The 13,591-nt window shown below is 46.4% G+C and overlaps 1 protein-coding gene across 1 annotated transcript; it reads right to left on the bottom strand.

Annotated features, from left to right (window-relative positions):
• Positions 1 to 231: 231 nt before the first annotated feature.
• tmprss15 (transmembrane serine protease 15) lies at positions 232 to 12,825 on the bottom strand. Its single transcript, XM_068744006.1, has 27 exons — positions 12,714 to 12,825; positions 12,515 to 12,639; positions 11,538 to 11,605; positions 9,566 to 9,708; positions 9,397 to 9,444; positions 9,053 to 9,172; positions 8,865 to 8,967; positions 8,436 to 8,545; positions 8,226 to 8,366; positions 7,959 to 8,111; positions 7,707 to 7,812; positions 7,374 to 7,518; positions 7,148 to 7,289; positions 5,801 to 5,890; positions 3,862 to 3,987; positions 3,629 to 3,772; positions 3,392 to 3,502; positions 3,204 to 3,327; positions 2,831 to 2,926; positions 2,664 to 2,713; positions 2,496 to 2,567; positions 2,270 to 2,414; positions 1,995 to 2,176; positions 1,455 to 1,550; positions 643 to 782; positions 427 to 481; positions 232 to 341 (listed from the first exon to the last, which is right to left on the bottom strand). The coding sequence occupies exons 1-27, from the start codon at positions 12,823 to 12,825 to the stop codon at positions 232 to 234; spliced, it is 3,057 nt and encodes a 1,018-aa protein (XP_068600107.1).
• Between the last annotated feature and the right edge of the window lie 766 nt (positions 12,826 to 13,591).

Here is a 13,591-nt window from a genome sequence, read left to right as displayed (position 1 = left end):
CTAACTGCTAACGGTTGATAGAGTCTCTTTATAGTTCGATTCACTTTGTCTGTTCATGATGATGCTGCAAATATGATAAAATTGTCAAATTTGCGAGTGAAATATAGTAAACAAAGCGAGCTCACGAAGCAGGTTTCTTTCCATTTTTTATTAGAAATTCTACAGTGAGAAAAAAAATCACACAGATGGAAACATCTGATTGTTTAGTTAACAGTTCAAATAAAAACAATCTCAGTAGGTGGAGCGTCTGGTCTCAGCGATCCAGGATGTGAAGGCAGAGACACGCGCGTAGACTCCAGGTCTCTGGGGAAGGCCACAGCCAATCCCAAAAGATACCACACCTGAGAGGAAACACCATTCTCTCAGTCTTTCATACTGTGTGTGTGTGTGTGTGTTTGTCTGTGTGTGTGTGTGTGTGTGACGAACCAATGACAGTCCAGTGACCATCATCCAGACACATCAGTGGGCCTCCAGAGTCACCCTGAAATGAAATATGTATAGAGCCTAAGACGTCACTTTTCCTCAGCTGTTAACTATCACCTGCTCTCTGTCTGACAGGAGTAAATACATCAAGCTGTCTGAGGCCCCCTAAAGGGCTGACAGGGATCAGAGAGTGGCGTGTTAGTCCAGGTGAGGCGTTACCTGACAGCTGTCGATCCCTCCCTCGGGGTATCCTGCACACAGCATGCTGGAGGTGATGGTGTACTCAGGTAACCAACGCTGACACTGATCCTGCCCCACCAAAGGAACCTCAGCCTCCTGGAGAACATCTGGGAGGGGACCTGAGAGAGCGGGTCACGGTTCAGGAGATCAGCATTTTCTACGCAGGGTGCATTACAGTCTTGTGTGCCTTGCCTGCCAGCATCTCACACCCTGCTGTGGTTTTCTGCCCTGTCTCGGGGGCTTCTTTGCACAGCTTGCACCTTGGGGGTTCTGTCTGGTGTGTGTCGTGGGTTAGAAAATGGCTAAATGAAGATCTGAGTCCGTACCAAAGTCGGCAACGTTACCACTGAGCACTACGTTGTATGTGTTAACTGTGTTTGTTATGGTATATATAAAGTGGAAAGTAAAAGGTTCACCACCCCCCCCTCCCCCCGGCTTAATAATAATGCTTGATTTTATACAGCGCTTTTCTAGGCACCCAAAGACACTTCATTATTCATTCACATCATACTTGGTAGTGGTGGAGCTACTACTGTAGCCACAGCTGCCCTGGGGCATGACAGGAGCAAGGCTGCCAATTTGCGCCATCACAGGCAATGTGGGTGAAGTGTCTTGCCCAAGGACACAACGACAGCGGACACATGTGCCGGAGCCTGGAATCAAACCACCAACCTCTCGATCATTGGACTACCCGCTCAACCACCTGCGCCACCATCGTCTTATTTTCCGCCTCTCCGCCGTTGCCTGTATTTACTCTGTTTATGATGTTCCTGCGGTTTGACGGGGCTCACCCTGCTCAGCTTCCCGTCCCCATCCAGCGATGAAGCACTTTCTCCCTGCTGTGAAATCCTGACCTTCGGAGGGCAAACACACCGGCTGGATGGACTCTGGGAAACATCGGCAACGATGCAACAATGACTTCATGGAAGATTAAACCCATTTTCAGATGTTTTGTTTTATCAAACAATGAGCATTTTTTTATATAATGATGATGTCATGAAGACAAAAGCGAAGGAATAAGAGCATAAAACTATTGTTTTATGCAAGGGCTTTTTTGAAATGCTCCTCTTAGACAGGATGTTTGACTGTACTTGTACTGTAATACATGCTATTGTTTGACTGTATTTGTACTCTAACATTCTATCTAATAAATATATTCATCATCATCATTGTGGATGGATTAATTGATCGTCTTGGCTTTTATTTTGGTGGGTTTACTTTCACTTCTGTGCAAAATGTAAAGAAATTGAGAGGTTTAAAAATAAAAACACATAAAGATAAATCTCCTGATGACCATATGAGATGTTTGTGTGTCGTGCGTTGACACTGACGGGTGAAGTTGACTGGCCGCTGGAGACGCATCATGGCGATGTCAGCTTGTTTCGCTTGTCGGTTGTACTGTTGGTTGATGACGATGCGATCGACCCGTCGGGTCTCGACTTCCGCCGAGTTTAAGTCACTTTGAGAATGAAGCCCGAAAACTGCAGCCCACCACTGGAGGTGGATGTTCTTCCTGTGGAACACAAATAGAACCACACTACGTCGCAGTTTCTGGACAAGACGCAACGCTCTGTCTTTTTGTTGTGAGCAGTGGACGCTGTCTCACCCGTAGACGCAGTGCGCCGCAGTCAGCAGCCAATCCTCGTTGATCAGTGCGGCGCCGCAAACGTGACGCCCCCTCCACTGCAGAGACACAATCCAAGGCCACGCCCCCTTTGCGGCGTTAGCCCCGCCCACAACTCTGATGACACCTGACCAAGCAAATAACTAAAGTGAAGTGAGCAATAAAATAAAATCCGCTCAGGAGAACTGATGGTAGTTCTCATTCTTACCTTGATGTGATTTCCTGTCCTCTGATTTGTCCGTCTCCCTTTCGTCATCGGATATCTGTCGGGCGCCACAAGCTGAAACACACAGAGGTTCCGGCAACTGTCAAAATAGTGAATCCGCCGAACCTGTTGAACAAATGATGACTTGAACAAATTAACTTGTTTGCTCACGCTGGTTGTCGCAGTTCAGAGAAATCACTTTCTCAATGCTGCAGGTTTCACTGCGAGATTACGAAAAAACAGCCGTGATTGGTCAGAGTCAGACTGGTCCCAGTCGTCCTTGTCTGCAGCTAATTCTGGTTTGATTCTACATCTGGTCCAGGTTCTAGTCTTAGTACCTGATACTGGTTTCCAGTGTTCCATTGCTGGTGATTGTGATGTGGGCAAATGGTGAATCTTGTGGTGTAGCTTGTAGAAACGTGGCCTCCCCAGACCTACAGAACACCGGGAAGAGAGAGAGAGGCCGAGTGTTATGGTTTGTACTAACCTGATTGTAGGTTTAGAATTCATAAAAGTATGGGTTAGGGTTAGGGTTAGGGTTAGGGTTAGGGTTAGGGTTAGAGGGTTAGGGTTAGGGTTAGGGTTAGGGTTAGGGTTAGAGTTAGGGTTAGGGTTAGGATTTACGGCTGATTTAAGACCTGGGTCAAAAGCGACACGTTAACATCAGCGATAGTAGTAATGCTGACAGGTGGAGACCAGCAGGTGAGTTACCTGTATCCCAGGTACTGGCAGGTGAAAGCAGACAGGCGAGCGTCCCAGCTGTCGGCACATGTGGCGAGCAGAAAGGAAAGAATTTGGAGCTGAAGCCGGCTGGAGCCGTTCACCCCCAACACAACTGCAACACAGCCAATCCAATGAGGAAGATCCAAAATGGCCGACGAGAATAAAAACAAACTCACCACAGTTGGCTTCGTCAGAGGCGTCAGGACAGTCAGCCAGGCCGTCACATGCACTGTTGCTGTGGATACAACCTCCTGTCTGACACTGGAACTGATTGACACCACACGGATCTATTCACAAACAGTAGTACCATCAGTGAAATACATGATCAATAATCAATAATATTAATAAATTGATAATACTCATACATTCCGTGACCAGAGGTTCAATTCCCTGAGATCGGATCCCGCACTCACCTGGTGAGCCCAGGTTGACCCCGCTGGTGAAGTTGGCCTTGAAACCTCGGCCGTGACCTGAATAGTCCGTAAAGAGCCATACTGTCATCTGATTGGTTGTTGAGTACAAATCATGGGCGGGACCAGTGCTTCCAGTGAGGACAGCTGGGAACAAAGCAAGCTTTTGTCTGAAGCAGAATAAACTGGAATAAAGTCATCTGTTCACACACGTGTGGTGAGAATCACATCCTCACCCAGGAAAGTGGAGTTTGGACCCGCACCATCCCGCACCTCCACCACGTCATAGGAGGCTTCGACGTCAAAGTCCAGGAAGTGGAGTCGGATATTTCGACCCACTCTGGTGTGGAGCGTCCAAAGACCTGCAGCAGGAGGGGATCACAGTTTGGTTGAAGACGTTTCTCCTCTCATCCAAGAGGCTGCTTCAGTTCTAACTGACCGGTAAAGAGGCCAGATACTTTTACTCCTGCAGAAAACCAAAAAGGACCGAAACCACCAAAGCAATGAGACTCCTCAGGAGCCATTAAAATTCAGAAGCAAGCAGGTGAGCTGGGACCGGCATTGTCGGGGACGACAGCGTGTTTCCGTTTGTCTTCCCTCTCCTGTTCATTGTTGTTTTTGTTCATATATTTGTTGGTCTTGACAAATGCGCAGTTCTAAGCGTTCCGGATGTGTTTCTGCTCTTTGGCCTTTCCTTCCACTCTGGTGGGGGATGTTTTGGGCCTGGTGGTTCAGGGTTCTGATGACCCCTAACTTGTGCTGCAGTGGTTGGTGAGAATCAAAGAGAAGATACTGGTCGGTGTGTGGTGGTGGTCGGGGGGGGGGGTCCTGCACACATTGGTGCTGCTATTCCCATGCATTTCAAGGTGTACTCCACAGTCCAAGAAAGGGTTAGGGGGCGCACGTTCAATGTCTTACAATCCACACTTTCACAGCAAAGGGCGCATCTCGCCCGGCCTCCTCTTGAAATAAACCCGTAATCCTTTGTCGATCTATGTTGGAAAGAACGGCTGGAACTACGTTTACTTGCCATGATTACAACGCTGCAAGATAGTTACATACAATAAAAGGCACTCTTTTTTGCCTCTCCGCTTGTCAACATAAATACCCTGTCGGGCAGGACACGTGTGTCTTCGGTTGCCGACCCTTGCCATAGTGGAGTGGCTTCCCCAGGGTATCGTTGGTGGTAAAGAGGTCGGCCAATGACTTCCTCTTTCTCCAGCTGTTGTAGCAAGCTGATGGTTTTCTTCTTGTAGCTGCTGGCCGGGTCCCGCTTTAGGGCCTCATAAGTAGCTGTGTCGCTGAGCAAACCAGTCACATTGGTGTGGTAGTCGGTCGTGTTCAGTACCACCGTGCACCAGCCTTCATCAGCGGGTAAGATGGTGATGTCCTGGTCCTTGTGAGAGATGCCAGTGCCTTCCTTTCCTGGTGGGTGAGGTTGGATGCAGGTGGTTTTGCACTAGCGAGAGCGGCTGTAATCTGAGATGTTCTGCTTCTACCTCCTAGCTTGTTGTTGTGGATGGATGATTCTGTTGCTGTGATGAGTTCTACCACCGGGATCTGTTTTGGTGTGTCGGCAAAACTCAGTCCCTTGGATAGGACGTCCTTTTCCGCTTGTGTGAGCATCCTGTCCATCAGGTTCTTCCCCCAGTCCTCCCGTTTCTCCGTCTGAGCTGTGCTGTGATCCTCGTTCCTCCGGGTCAGTTCAGTTACTCTGTTTGGATGGTTCACTTTTGAGAGCAACAATTCAAATCTGTGTCTGGCACTCCTCGCCCTTGGTGTGAGGCTGTGAGATGTCCCTTCATACGAGGGGTGTTAGTCCTCCACTGTTTGGTCCATCCTGTTAACCAGTGCCTCAATGGTGAAATGGGCGCGTCTGATTCGCTCACTTAGCCGTTACGGATGAGGTTGGAAACTCATTAGGAACATTTATGTGCTGAACTGCACAAAGATAGAGGAGTGTGTGTGAAAGCATGAATTAAGAGTAGTTATTTTCAAAATAAAGTTTCCACAGTCATGAATGAAACAATGGAATATGTTGTATAAACCTTAATTCATAACATTTCTAGAATTACATCTATCTTTATTTAAAATATAAAAAGACAACATGAAGGTGTCGTATCTCAGGTTCAATAAATAATAAAAGACCGAGGCTGCACAGACAGTTGAACTCACACTTAGCCATGTTCCCATAGGATTGTGGGTAATTCGGGCTGCTGAAGGTGGAGTTTGGCTCCCAGAGATCAAAAGGACCTCCACAGTCCACTGGAGAAAAGAAAAGAATAAAGAGTTCAGTTTTCGATAAGAAACAACTGCAAAAGTGAAACCGTGAAAGAGAAATCCAAAAATAGATTCAACATCTTCATAAAATGTCTTAATATTTATCATAAAATGTAAATGTTATATTTTATAATATGGGGTGGCACGTTGGCGGAGTGGTTAGCGCTGTCGCCTCACAGAAGAAGCTACCAGGTTTGAATCCTGTCTGTGTGGAATTTTCTTGATCTACCCGTGTCCGCGTGTTTGCCGGTTCCCTCCTGCCTCCAAAAACACGCAATTTCGGTGAATTGGCTGCCCCAATTGTCCATAGTGTGTGAGTGTGTGCGTGAATGTCTGGCGTTGCGTGGCCCCGCGATGCGCTGGCGACGCATTCGGGGTGTGCCCCGCCTCTGCCCACAGCAAGCTGGGATAGGCTCCAGCAATTCCCGTGACCCGCCGAGCGGAAAAGCGCTAGAAGATGAATGAATGAATATTATACAGAAATGTTTACATGACAAAAAATATAAAAATGGATGTTTCTGCTTTTTTTAACAAATAAAAAAAGATATATAAATGATGATTATTATTATTATTGCTGCAATGCATGCTATTTGTGCACCTGAAATAGGGGGTAATGATGATGATGATGAATATATTTTTTAGAGCAGTACAAGTACAGTCAAACATCCTGTCTAAGAGGAGCATTTCAAAAAAGCCCTTGCGGTCTTGTTTTCGTTGAAAGTCCTTAGTACATAAATCATCGACATTTAACAATACCAATAAAATAAAAATAAATTCCTCCACAGATGCAAAATAACAATAAATTAAAAAGAGACATAATATGTACAATGTCGGTGGACAAGAAAGGGGGGGGGGGGGGGGGGGTTGATCCGGAAAGAGTCGTGATGACTATCTCCGTTTCTGCCCCCCTAAAAGGTGTATTTTTAGGGCCGTTTTGAAGGAGGCCAAAGAGGTGCATGTTTTGAGGGCGGGAGTCAAACAGTTCCACCCTTGGGGGGGCAGTATTATAAAAAGATGATTTACCCATGTTAGTCTTATAAGAGGGTGTAATCAGGTTGTTGTTTGAGCTCCCTCTAGTGTCTGTGGGTATCACTAAATCTTTGAAGGTGCTTATTCAGGTATGCAGGGATTGAGGACCCTGAGGGCAGAGCTGCATTAACTATTTTAAATGGGAATCCCATTTTGATTTGTGGTCTTTGTTTTATGTGCCATAAGGGGTGTGGTCTTTCTTGCTCTTTTCACCTGGCATTGGTGACGGGGTCGTTGGAAGCGGTACATTGGTTGGTTCAGGTGGGGCGGGGCCACAAGGCTCAGCGGTTAGCGCTATGTCGTCCAAAGCAATGTCATTCCTCATCCCTCCTCTCTCGAGCGCCTCAAACGTCACCTGAAGGTGTCAGAGGCAACACATGACCAATGAAACACGCTGCTGATGACCAGCCTGTGGACTTCCTGCGTGATGGTGACTGACGGTGGTCTCTGTTGTCAGGTTGAGGGTCACCTGCCCGTAGTTCCAGCGGTCACCATAGTTACCATCTTTCTGGAACACAATAGTACCGGCGGGTGGAAACAGGAGGACGTTCAGGCGGCGGACATCCTCGCCAAACATGTGGTACCTGCAGACAGAAGCTCTGCTGCCTTTGAGTTGTTTTTTATTTAGTTTTTGTTTACATGACAAACTGTTGTCCTGCATTTACGTCCATGTGGCTCGTCTTATGCAAATGCGTTTATTTGTTGTGGCTGTGGGCTCATCCTGCTTCATTGTGTATTGGTTTACATTATAATGTGTTTTGTTTTTGTTTACCAGAAGCTCAAACACATTGGCTTGGAGGGCGGAGCAAGAGGGAGGCTGTCGATCCGGAAGCTCTTTAGCCATTGGCCAGGACTTGGAGGCGTAACAACGTAGAAGCCTGACAGACTCATACTGATCAATACTACTGATAACAACTGTACCTTTTTGGCAAATTGATACTTTAAATATTTTTTCAGACGTTGATTAGTTCACTCGTTCAACTTAATTGTGAAACAATAATTGTTATTAGAAATTGGAAGCCACCTGAACTGTTGCCGAGGGTGTGGTCGACACTCGGGCCACTCAGAAGAGGAAAGGTGGAGCCGTTGGTTCGAATCCAGTCTCCATCATCATCCTCCTGCCGCTGCTTCCAGAAACACAAGCCCTGCTCAAAGGTACATGTCAGCTTCTGTTCATCTGAATGCACACATATACACACACACACACACACACGCACACACACACGTAAGGTACGGTAGCGCAATGCCGTGGCAGTCTTATATATTTGGCTCTGCTATGAAGTCAACGTACCCGAGAGGTTGGACGTGTTGGCCGATCTGTAGGTGGCATTGAAACCCGATAGATTGTTGAAGTCATCAGAAATAAACTCCACAGTTGATTGGTCGCTGAGGAGCCACACAGTCCCAGGAGGCGTGGAGCCCGAGAGCTCGGCTGCACACCACATTGAAATGAATGCGAGTTCATGAGCTGAACTGCGGGGTAGTATCGAGGTTCTGATACCTCTCAGATGTTTTCCTGCGCCGACTCCCTCATAAAGTCTCAGAGTGTCACTGATTTCCTCGGTTTCAAACCTCAGGAATCTGATCTCCACAGAAAGTCCTCGATCGACCCTGAAAACAACTTTATTTAACAAATCAGACCCGACCCAGACGAGAGTTTGGAGGAGCCAAGATTCACGTCAGGCAATAAAAATAAAAAAAGAAGCTCCCACAGAATCCCAGAGCGCTTGGAATGACTTTGGGGTTTGGAGACTTCATCATGTTAAGAATGTATTCTTTAAAAATAATGTAATATTACTTTGTTTCAGTCTTAAACCTTTGACTTTAAGTCACAGTCTCGTGTCTCCACAGTCACTTCGGTCTCCAGGTTGCTCACAGCAGCATCTGCTGGACATCAGAGGAACTGCACCTGTGAGACTGCAAAGCGCACCTGATGATCCAGCGGCAGAAGCTGCTGCTGTCGTACTGATGTTCCGAAGAAGCGAACCAACCACGTGGACCCGCCAGCAAGAACTTTCCATCGCATGCTGTTGCTATGGAGACCAAAGTCGTTGAAAGTTGAATTTGCCTGGTGCCAGTGAAAAAGTAATTTGTTGCATGAATATAAAGGCGACTGACCGCAGAAGGCAACGTCTTCGTCAGAGGTGTCAGGACAGTCATCGACTCCGTCGCAGAAGCGACTGATCAGAACACACATTGATCCACTGGAACATGGCCTCTGACCAGGAGGACACGCTACTGCGGAGACAAAGTGAGACGCGTGAGGGCGATGCAGTGAATCCTGACATTTACCGTCTGTATTTTAACCAACTGATGACTTGAAGTGTCGACTTCCCCACCTGTTGTTGCGGGTGCAGCAGCCATAGCTGTCGTCTCTGTGGGTTTCTCTGCAGGAGAAAACTCACACTTACTCCCAGACTGACACTACAACCATTCTCTGATTTCTGATTTCTTGGTCTCACCTGTTGTTTTCTCGCTTGTTGGTGAAACTGTTGTCACATCTAGTTTCTCTGCAGGACAGGACAGTTGCTTTATTAAATTCCAATATTTAATTTCAGTTTGGCTAATTTCTGATTCTTTATGAATGAGGGAGAATGGATTTGACATGTGGAATTAATCTCACAGCTTCACCTGTGATCTGGATGCTGTTTACGTCAATCACCAATCCTGTGGACCCGACCTCGCTAAGCCCCGCCTCCAGGTTCTGCTCCGCCTCTTTCACATTTATCATTGGCTCAAACCAGAGGTCAAAGGTTACCGCCACACTGCCCTGACTAAAAGACACTCATCATTAAACAACAAACAATTAAACCCGCAATCGCAAGCAAGGATCAGATCCTGAGCAATTCAGTTTTTCTCCTTAAGGAAATAAAGAACTAAGCATCAGTGTTGTACTCACTTCAAATTTATATCAAACCCACCAAATTCTAGGGACACTGTTCTTGTGACGCAGGGTAAAAAAAGAGTTTTCCTTTTTTCATAGACTAAGTTTTTGGTGGCATTAGCCTATGCATAAATGACTCAGTTTATTCCAGATCAAACGTACAGTAGCATAATGTCATGACTGTGACTACATTTCTAAATAAGAGTGATATGCTATTTCTGAATATATGGGAGTAGACAATCGAAGAAAATGTTAATAGAACTTATTAAATTTATCTTTATAGTTTATACTCTGGTCTAAAGGTCAATAACGATGCAGAGTAATTACAAACAACAAACATCCCACCGGTTAGACCAAAATCAGATGCTAATGAGCTAATTCCCCTCCCTGAGCTGCCACCTTATCGTGGTGGAGGGGTTTGCGTGTCCCAATGATCCTAGGAGCTCAGTTGTCGGGGGCTGTATGCCCCTGGTAGGGTCACCCATGGCAAACAGGTCCTAGGGAAGGGATCAGACAAAGGGTGGCTCGAAAAACCCCAATAATTGGTCCTGGGCTTCCCTCGCACGGACGTGGGTCACCGCGGCCCCCTCCTGGAGCCAGGCCTGGGGGTGGGGCACGATGACGAGCGCCTGGTGGCCGGGCCTTCACCCATGGGGCCCGGTCGGGCTCAGCCAGAAGAAGCAACGTGGGACCTTCTTCCCGTGGGCTCACCACCCATAGGAGGGGCCAGAGGGACCTCGGCTCCAGAAACTAGCTCTAGGGACGTGGAACGTCACCTCTCTGGCGGGGAAGGAGCCTGAGCTGGTGGGCGAGGTTGAGAAGTTCCAACTGGACATAGTTGGCCTCACCTCGACACACAGCAAGGGCTCCGGAACCACTCTTCTTGAGAGGGGTTGGACTCTCTTCCACTCTGGAGTTGCCACTGGTGAGAGGCGCCGGGCAGGGGTGGCAATACTTATTGCCCCCCGGCTCAGTGCCTGTATGTTGGAGTTTACTCCAATAAACGAGAGGGTAGCTTCCCCCCGCCTTCGGGTGGGGGGACGGATCCAGACTGTTGTTTGTGCCCATGGTCCAAACAGCAGTTCAGAGTATCCACCCTTTTTGGAGTCCTTAGAGGGGGTACTGGAGAGTGCTCCTTCTGGGGATTCCTTCGTGCTGTTGGGGGACTTCAACGCCTATGTTAGCAATGACAGTGAGACCTGGAGGGGTGTGATTGGGAGGAATGGCCCCCCTGATCGGAACCCGAGTGGTGTTTTGTTATTGGACTTCTGTGCTCGTCACAGATTGTCCATAACGAACACCATGTTCAAGCATAAGGGTGTCCAGACGAGTACGGTTTAATAGAACCTTCGAAAAGTTTAAACATTTAATAAATACAATTCAGGCTCAAGTTGGTGAGGAAATCAGCGCGGAGGTTTGACAACTGTCTCTTGTGTTTGTTCCAGAACGCCCCTCCCTCACGGGAGCGCGTAGCTTGAAATCCTATCTGTGCCTAATGCCCCTCTATTGTGATTTAACGTGATCAGTATAATCAATAAAGCTACATGTCATGCAGTCCCTTCGTTGGGTGAACGTGCAGCAGCATGACATTTCCATCTATTATGGAAATTTCCGACATCAATCAATCACTGGAAATGATTTTTGAAACTTCTTGGTTTGGTAAATTGATCGGCCATGATGCGACTAATGTCTGATCAGTTGATCTCAATAATATCTGACCTGAAAGATAAAACCCGACAGGACTTGAAGAGATCGTTGACATCACTGTGACTGAACGCCTCAGATATCTGTTGACCAATCAGAGGTCAGAGTTTAATCAGTGACTTCACAGAGAAACATGGCACAAATAATTTATATGATAATGATCTCGTCTCATTTGACAAAAAAAGAGTTAAAATTAGAATGTACTATACAGTAAGTTAAACACATTAAAACGTCTAATAATCTATACTTATCCGCTTTCCTTTCTGTCTTTCACAATAAAAGAGATTGCTACTACTACTGTACTTTCAGCTTGTCCCCTGAGGGGTCGCCGCAGCTACCCAACGTTCTCCACTTCACCCTGTCCTTTGCGTCGTCCTTCCCAACACCAGCCACTCTCATGTCCTCCCTCACTACGTCCATGTCTCTTCTCCTGGGTCGTCCTCTAGCCCTGTTCCCTGGTAGTTCCATCCTCAGCATCCTTCTACCGATATAGTCTCCGTCTCTCCTCTGGACATGTCCAAACCATCAAAGTCTGGTCTATCTGACCTTGTCTCCAAAGACTCCACTTTCCACATTCTCCATCACTCTGTTGAGCCGAGGTACCTGAAGTCCTCTACCTTCTATTCCTTGTAGCCTCACTGTCCCCCCTGGTACCTTCTCATTTACACACATGTACTCGGTTTTACTCCTGCTCACCTTCATTCTTCTTTTCTGGAGCAGACCTCCACTTCTCTAGATTCTCCTCTACCTGCTCCCTGCTCTCACAACGTCATCTGAAAACATCATATTTCAAGGAGCTTCCTGTCTCACATCATCTGTTAGTCTATCCATCACCATGGCAAACAGAAAGGGGCTCAGAGCTGATCCCTGGTGCATCCCACCTCTACACTAAACACCTACTCTTATTGCACACGTTACTGCTGTCATACTTGTCCTGATCTACTCGGACATACTTGACAGTTACCTGTCAAAATAAAAGCCAGTGACCTCACCAGGTTTTGGACATCAAAGGCCAGAGATCTAAAATGCAGACTGCTGGAGTTCTTCAGCTCTTCCGAGAACTCGGCTCCCTCTGTGATCACCATCCGGCCACTCAGCAGAGACGGTTCAGCAGCACCTAGACACGCCAACAACACACCGATCAATCAATTATATCTTACCTGACACCCGATCAGCAGATTCTGTCTTTACCCTCAGGTTTCAGGCTGATCCATGAAAGTATGATCAGTCCGACACAACAGATCAGAAGCAGAGACGACACAACGATGAGGAGGAACTCCAGAGAGGACAGGCTGCGAGCCATACCGACAGCTGGGGCGCATAATCAATGCATCAGCTTATCAATATATCAAATGCACCGCCAGACAAACATTTATAACCTTTAAATTATAAATCAGAGTGAAACCACTTCAAATGTTGTATTGTTACCGTTAATATTTAACAAATATTACATTTCAATGACAATTTCAATATTTAAATTCCATTTTCAAATATGAAATATCATCAGTGTTTCTGATCTCAGTCCCTGTCAGCACAGACTCACCTGTTTGCTCTAAGCGAGTGCACCTGCTGCTGACTTCAGATCAGCCCTTCTGCGTCTTGTCTTCTACTTTCACAAACTCACTGCCCTAGATGTCTTTTATATTCTTCACTTGCCCCGTTTAAACTCCGAATCTCACCTCTAATCTGCGTTTATTGGGCAGAAAATGACAAATAGCTCATTATCGTGACAACTGTTGATCATAAATTCAGCTACTGATAATCATTCATATTGATTGGGGTTGCTGCGGCGATGAGTCAGAGGCGTTAAACTGCTGACAAGATGATTTACGTGATGTCATTTAAATAGGGTAAAAGTTCTGATGTTTTGTTAAATGGCCGACATGTTTAGAACAGATTTTGATTTTACAAGATCTCTGGAAGAGTTTAGGAAGCATTTGAATTTATATAAAAATGTGAATAATAAATTGTTGTGTGAAATTCTTAGTTTGATCCACAAATAAAGCATCAAAATAAGGACTTATTTGAGATTATAAACTTTATATGCGACAAAATTACTAAATCATAAT

Source organism: Brachionichthys hirsutus, chromosome 10, assembly GCF_040956055.1.
Source record: "Brachionichthys hirsutus isolate HB-005 chromosome 10, CSIRO-AGI_Bhir_v1, whole genome shotgun sequence".
Taxonomy (NCBI): Eukaryota; Metazoa; Chordata; class Actinopteri; order Lophiiformes; family Brachionichthyidae; genus Brachionichthys; species Brachionichthys hirsutus.
Note: the sequence above shows the minus strand (reverse complement) of the source record. Positions and strands in the feature narration are given on the sequence as shown.

What these genes read in the sequence shown, in the direction of transcription:
- tmprss15 (XM_068744006.1), bottom strand. Translation starts at nt 12,825, where the DNA reads ATGGCTCGCAGCCTGTCCTCTCTGGAGTTCCTCCTCATCGTTGTGTCG. An exon ending in GGTCAACCTGGGCTCACCAG is followed by an intron (nt 3,503 to 3,628) that starts GTGAGTGCGGGA and finishes GTTTGTGAATAG; the next exon opens with ATCCGTGTGGTGTCAATCAG. An exon ending in TGGTCACTGGACTGTCATTG is followed by an intron (nt 342 to 426) that starts GTTCGTCACACA and finishes GTTTCCTCTCAG; the next exon opens with GTGTGGTATCTTTTGGGATT.